Source organism: Arachis ipaensis, chromosome B10 (assembly GCF_000816755.2).
Source record: "Arachis ipaensis cultivar K30076 chromosome B10, Araip1.1, whole genome shotgun sequence".
NCBI lineage: Eukaryota > Viridiplantae > Streptophyta > Magnoliopsida > Fabales > Fabaceae > Arachis > Arachis ipaensis.
The window spans coordinates 5955720-5963361 of NC_029794.2; the positions used below are offsets into that span (position 1 = coordinate 5955720).

The 7642-nt window shown below is 35.9% G+C and overlaps 1 protein-coding gene across 1 annotated transcript; it reads left to right on the top strand.

The window, feature by feature from the left end:
• LOC107621504 (G-type lectin S-receptor-like serine/threonine-protein kinase At4g27290) lies at positions 3725-7152 on the top strand. Its single transcript, XM_016323530.2, has 7 exons — positions 3725-5195; positions 5297-5419; positions 5535-5695; positions 5792-6002; positions 6106-6343; positions 6438-6588; positions 6684-7152. The coding sequence occupies exons 1-7, from the start codon at positions 3896-3898 to the stop codon at positions 6990-6992; spliced, it is 2493 nt and encodes an 830-aa protein (XP_016179016.1). The 5' UTR covers positions 3725-3895; the 3' UTR covers positions 6993-7152.

The following is a 7642-nucleotide window of genomic DNA, read 5'->3' on the forward strand; positions in this document are numbered from 1 at the left end:
GTATTGGGCCTTTATAAGTATTAATGGTCACCTCAGGTTTCATGTATTCGGCCTTTATGGGTGTAACACCCTACCACACAGAGCTTTACACCTAGGATGTAAAACAGAGGTGGCAAGACGCTACGACCTCTAAAAATAAAATACATATATATAATAATAGAACGAATATAATAGACTAAAAGCCTTGAAAAAATGGGTGAAACAAAATCGCAAAAATAAAAAGCGCAACGCTCAACGAAAAGAGTTACTTGCGTGCTAAGAAACCTAATAGGAACATGATAAAGATAAGCACAAGAATAAAGGAAAGCCAAGGAAACAGCATAACTATCCCCTCACTCAGCCTGCGAAGCTAAGGCTGGCCGGAGGATATATATATATATATATACACATATAAAAATACATAAGTATTCCCAAAGTACACCAAAATACCAAAGTAAACTCTTATCTCTCCCTCAACCTCTAAGAGGAACAGCATACACAAGTTACTTGGAGAGTAAGCTAAATACATATATACATATATATACAACAGAAAACCAAAATACACCCAAGGACTACTTCGCTTCCCAATATCCAGACGCCTGGCGAGGAGCCTCTCGATCTGCATCTGAAAAACAACAACACAATATGGAATGAGAACCGGAGGTTCTCAGCATGGTAAAAGTGCCACGCGTATAATAAATAAGGTCCTGAAAATGCCATAGGCAATCCTAGAACTCCATATATTCAGTTATCCAACTTAAGTACTAAACAGAAATCATAAACAGGGGTAGGTATTCTGAATCTACCTAACTTACTCAATTTCAATCCACACCTAACACCAAACCATTTCTCCTTTTCCTCCATCCCTCCATCATCCATAATGCAACAGGAACAAACAACCAAACAAGTTCAAGCACAAGTAATGAACAGATAATACAAGTAGAAAATATACAAGTAGCAAGTGATATATATCAATTAGGCATTCCCAATTAAGGCATAGTAAACAAAGCACACATATGCGTATGATGAATGTCTATCCTACTAGCCGTGAGCTCACGTGTCGGTTATTTTGCCAGAATCCGACACATCTGGTAGCTAACCCAGACATTGGTCTCTAGGTTGCGCATCTCCAAGAGGATCATAAACGAAGGAGAGTGTCCTTAGCCTCATATTTATAGCCTAGGCTACCCACTCCATTTGCTATCCTAAGCAATGTGGGACTAATTCAACCAAATCCTAACAACTTCCACCCTCAACTTGCCATTCCGACCATTTTGGCCACACATTCATCTTAATTCTCATCATTTATCACATCATGTTCTTACATTCATTCCTTATAAAACTCCTTATTTTACCTCATACTTCACCCTCAAGTTCTCTTATTTTCCTAGCTTCTTTTATCAAAACTCTTCCAAACCCCATTTTCACCACATTCATAAATCCTTATCTTTAAAACCTACATATTGCTAACATAACTCATCTCAACTCATCAACAACCATTTCAAGCTACCATTAACCCATCCAATGAGCCATACCCACAACTTTACATTAACATATATCATATATACATATATATATATATATATAAGCAACCCTTTACATAAACCATTCCATTAATGCATTCATCCATCCTTCACACAGATTATTCCATTAACACATTTATTAACTCTTCATTCGTTACTCCATCAACTCATATAACAAGTCTTTGTTCACAAATACCAACCATAATCCACATCATAAATAAAAACAAGAGTATATCATTAATAACTTCCACACCTCAAATTTTTAAATACATATCCATCAACAAATCTATTCCAACAACATTACAAAACTAATCATTAAGTACAATAACCAATTCAACTTATCCTATGGTTCCTCTAACCTAAGTTTTCACAACACCGTAAATATTAAACGTACGAAACTTAAACCATACTTTGGCCGATTCCCCGCTCAACCCGGAACACTTTTAATTTCACTTTTCTTCAAGCCCTTGGGGCTCCAACACTACCAAGCTCATATTTTCAGCCTCACAACTCCACTTCCAAGCTTCCAAAATCACCAACAAGCTTCAACAAGCATCAACATTCACATACACACTACCTAAACCACAATTACCACATCCAAACATAACAAATCAATACCCAAATACCTAAATTCAGAAATTCCATTAGGGTTTGAGATCTCTTACCTTTATCCACTGATTCTTAAGCAATACCCCCAAGAAATCAAGTCTAGTGGACCCTTAAAACATGAAAATCATCAAGGAATTGAGTTACTTAAACCCGAAATTCATATACCAGCAGAAATGGAGCTAGAAAAACGCAATTTACTTACTGTTTTGTTTGAATAGAATTGAAGAACTCGAGAAGCCCGACGCGTGACCGCAAACGGCTCGTCAATCAGAGCTCCGGATCAAAAGTTATCAAAAGTTATCAGCGTGTTTGATAATTAAGAGAGGAGAGAGGAGTTCTTTTAAGTGTTTTATGCTGAGTTGGGTTGGGCCTTGGGCCCATTTTGGGTCCGATTCAGCCGGTTCGGTCCGTTTGGCCTAATCTTGGGTCAAATTTTTTGAAATTGGTATTAAAATTCTCGTTTTGACGAGCTCTATCCTATTTTGATATTAGTTTTGCATTTTTAATCTTCCTATTTAAAATTCGAAATGAACTCATGTAGTGTGTGTTGTGTGGCTGTGTAATACATGAGTAATGTCTATGATTATGAGCTGTCTAATTCATTTGACCAAAAAAAAAAAAGAAGCTAAATGGCTCACTCTCAATATAATTGACCTGATGACCTCTGAAGCTCTTGAAATACATATATCTTTGTCTGGAACAAAAATTATGAGCTACAACCAATGTACTTCATGTGATCATCTCTTAGGAAAACGAAGAAATATGGATACAATGTTCCAATGTTTCTTAGGTTTCTGTCTCCAGTCTCCACCTATTAATGTTACTAGAAGTCTAGATTATAGATAGTGCAGAGAGAGTTGAAACTTCTTCAAACATAGGAGCGTAGAATGTGACATCGAGACTTTAAACATTCTATCATTGCCTTTGCTTTAAGAGTTAGGTAAAAAGCAATTGCAAAGTGTCAACATCATCCACCACTCTTATTGACCATGTTTCTTCTTGCTGTTACTCTCACTGGGCATGTGATGTTACAATATTGTAATATTTCCTCATGCACAGTGATTAATTACTCATTAGATTATCATTAGAAAGCTGTAATGCCTCCAATAAGGTGGTTTTTGTCTTAGTGGTCAGAAATTTCAAACCATGTTCCTTATTTCCTACTTCTCCATTTAGCTTCAATGTCTTAATTCTAGCATTATTAAAGTCACAGTTATCCCACCAATAAAACATAGTTTTCTTAAGGCTGATGACCTAAAGTTGACAATAGATGAAAAGTTAACATATAATTGACTTCTAACATTATTTCACCAAGTTGTTAATTTCAGTTACCTATTCATTTGCTGAAGTTTACTGAAAAGATCAGTATGGTTATTGTCTAACCACATTTATAAACAGTTAAATAAAGAGTTATTATTTAAAAAAAAAAAAAAGTTATCAAATCAAATTCCCACACCTAGTATTTCAGTCAGTGTTGATCAGATGAATTTTCAGTTTCAACAAATACAGTCCCACTGAAATAAGAGAAACAAAATAGTATATGTTGTATATTTCAATATTTCGTGAGTGAATTACTGAATTGTCAAAGGAAAAACAAGGGGTCCCTAAGTTACACCTACTCCAAATTGCACAATTTTTTGGCTTAATTTATTGTGTCAATTAAATAAACATAGTCATCAAACTTTGGATTTTGGGAACAACAAACTTAACAGCTAGCATGCATTTTATCTTTTTAATTAAACTTCTAAAGTAGTATTATGAAGAACTATCAGTAGTAAAACTCAATGGAGAGAAGAACACACTTGAACCTTTCTTTTTCATTTCTTGTCACTTTTTGCTACTTCTTCATAGCCATTTTTGCAACATTTTTGGAAGCATATGATACCTTAAGTCCACCAAAAACCATCACTGGCAACAAAACACTAGTCTCACCTTCCCAGAATTTTGAACTAGGTTTCTTTAATCTTGGTAGCAACTCCACTCGCAGATATCTTGGGATATGGTACAAAAATGTTCCTAAGAAAACTGTTATTTGGGTTGCAAATAGAGACAATCCACTTGCTCATGATTTTGGTGATGATGGATCCTTAACATTCAGCAATGATGGGAAACTCATAGTTCACAGCCACAAAGGAAGTGTTATATGGTCTTCAAATTCTTCTAGACCTGCAAGAAATCCAGTGGCACAGCTTCTAGACACTGGAAATCTTGTTCTTAAAGATATTGATGGAAGAAGCTCTGAGGAATATATATGGCAGAGTTTTGATTATCCATGTGACACATTGGTGCCAGGGATGAGACTTGGTTGGAGATTCAAAACCGGCTTGAACCGGCATTTGAGTTCTTGGAAGAGCAATGATGATCCTTCTAATGGAGACTACACCTACAGTGTTGACCCTCGTGGAATTCCTCAGCTTTTTCTAAACAAGAGGAGCAAGAAAATCTTCAGAAGTGGACCATGGTATGGGCAACAGTTCAAAGGTGATCCAGTTCTCAGTTCAAATCCGGTTTTCAAAGCAGTATTTGTTTTTGATTCTGATGAAGTTTCTTACTCCTATGAGGCTAAGGACAACATGATCTCGAGGTTCGTGCTTACGCCATCCGGTTCCATTCGCCATTTCTCTTGGAATGATCACAAGTCAAGCTGGGTTTCTGAGTTCTCAGTCCAAGGGGACCATTGTGATGATTATGCCCTTTGTGGTGCTTATGGAAGTTGCAGCATTGTTAAGAGCTCTTCCCCTAGTTGCAAGTGTTTGAAGGGTTTTGAGCCTAGAAAATCTCAAGATTGGTCAAGTGGATGTCTGAGGGAGGATTCAAAGGGTTGCAAAAGTGGAGGAGACTCATTTGAGAAGCTTACAGGGTTGAAACTACCAGATTCTGCAGAGTTTCATGCAAACTATAGCATTAGCATTAATCACTGTGAGGCAGAATGCTTGAAGAATTGTTCTTGTGTAGCTTATGCTAAATTAGATGTGAATGCAAGTGGCAAAGGATGTGTTACTTGGTTTGGAGATTTGTTTGATATTAGAGAGGCTCCTGTGTATGGTCAAGATCTCTATGTCAGAGTTTCAGCTTCACAACTAGGTATATTAACTCCTTTCTTTCTCAACAAATCAGTTAACTCATGAATCATGATTTTCTTTTCTTTTCTTTCTTTTTTAATCTGTGTTTATTTGTGATATTAGATTCAAATGCTGCTAGAAACAAAAAGAAGATATTCATACTGCTTCCTGTGGCAGTATCCTTAACTTCAACAATTGTTGTTTTAGCTTTGTGGTTCATAATCAAGACATGGCAAAGAAATGGAGGTATACATAAGATCTCTTGTAATACCTTTTTGTGCTATAGTTGCTTGTTTTCATTATTTTTTTATAATTAGAATTAGTAATAGAAATTAATATGGCTTGTTGGTGGTGTTAGCAGTTGAAAAAGAGGACCTTCAATTTAATGATGGAAGAGGTAGTAGGAGTGAGAGGAATGAATATGAACTCCCATTATTTGAGATTGCCATCATTGAAGCTGCAACTATGAATTTCTCTGTTTACAACAAGATTGGAGAAGGTGGATTTGGTCTTGTATACAAGGTAAATTACTAGTACTACTACCACCACTGATCTTTGCCCTCAATTATGAAGGATTTTATTTTTCAAACAATGCATTATATGAGTTGGAACTTTCAGGGTGAACTTCCATCAGGACAAGAAATAGCAGTGAAGAAACTCTTGGAAAGTTCTGGACAAGGTCTGCAGGAGTTCAAGAATGAGGTGATTTTGATCTCCCAACTTCAGCACCGAAATCTTGTAAAGCTTCTTGGCTGCTGCATTCATGGAGAAGACAAGATGTTGGTCTATGAATACATGCCAAACAAAAGCTTGGACTCATTATTATTTGGTTGGTTTCTCAATTACTCTGCAATCATATTTATATATAGAGAGGCACAAACATTATTTGACATAATAAAATACCTTGTAATTTATGGAACATTCTGTGACAGATGAAACCAAGCGTCCTGTCCTCAATTGGCAAAAGAGGCTAGACATTATCATTGGTATCGCCAGAGGGCTTCTATACCTTCATAGAGATTCAAGGCTAAGAATAGTCCATAGAGACCTAAAAGCAAGTAATGTTCTTTTAGATATTAACATGAATCCAAAGATTTCCGACTTTGGAATGGCTAGAATGTTTGGTGGAGATCAAACTGAAGCAATGACCAAGAGAGTGGTTGGAACCTAGTATGCACAAAGACTAGTGACTTAATCTTCACATTTTTTTCCCTCTTGAACTTGATCACTAAAATAGTTTATATATCTTTTTCAACTATTGCAGCGGATATATGTCGCCGGAGTATGCAATAGACGGTCAATTCTCTTTTAAATCAGATGTCTTTAGCTTCGGTGTTTTACTGTTGGAAATATTGAGCGGCAAGAGAAACAAAGGATTCTTGCACCCGGATCACAAACTCAATCTTTTAGGCCATGTGAGTATGAAAGTGAACATATATGAACTTATATCTATTTGGTTCTTTTCCTTAATATCTATGTATTTCAAAACAAAACCTGACTAATGTGGTAGGCATGGAAGCTCTGGAATGAAGGTAAAGCATTAGAGCTGATGGATGGTTTACTTGAGAATGAGTTTCCTAACTCTGAAGCTCTAAGGTGTATACAAGTGGGACTCTCATGCGTTCAACACCGCCCAGAAGACAGGCCAACAATGTCACTAGTTCTTGTGATGTTGGACAGTGAGAGTACAGTGCTGCCACAACCTGGAAGACCAGGATTATATTCAGAGAGATTTTTTTCAGAGACAGATTCAACTTCACTTGCTAGACTCAACTCTAGTTCCAATCACATCAATGTCACCTTAGTAGAGGGTCGTTAAGAATTTCCCTCAACATTCATATCAATGTGCATGCAAGAAATTATGTTTTCTTATTCCAAATTAAATGATGACAATCATGCTTAGCCTCTTTTTGTTCTATGCACATTCTCGTAGAGTAGTTACAACTTACAGCAATAAGAAAAAAGACTATTAACTAAAATCTTATTTTAATCTATTATATAATATCTTGAATCTCCATTTTAGTAAATATAATTAGAAATTTTTTTTTCATGGTATTCCCAACTTACCAAGACAAGGACTAATCCGTAGCGGATCGAAACTTTATTTAAAGGTATGTCGCTGGTTAATGAATTGTTTCAAAAAAATCAATATTCAAACTCTGATACTTGTTTAAGTAGACTAATAAATTAACTATTGGACCAACCTAATTTAATTATGTAAATAGAATTTGAAACTTTTTTTTTTTTGGTGTCTAATTTAAAACTAATTTAAAAACTCTAAACTGAGACAATTTTCTTTTTTAATTTGGTGAAAAGAATTTGGGTTGACCACATACAGCAGCTCGGTGGGCGACTGGGCCTATTACAAGTCAGGGCTTAGAATTTGGGCTTAAATTGAGTAATATGATATGCCCAAGGTTTTAGTACTAACTACTAAGTACTAACCAAGAAAACCAAAAAAAAAGGGGG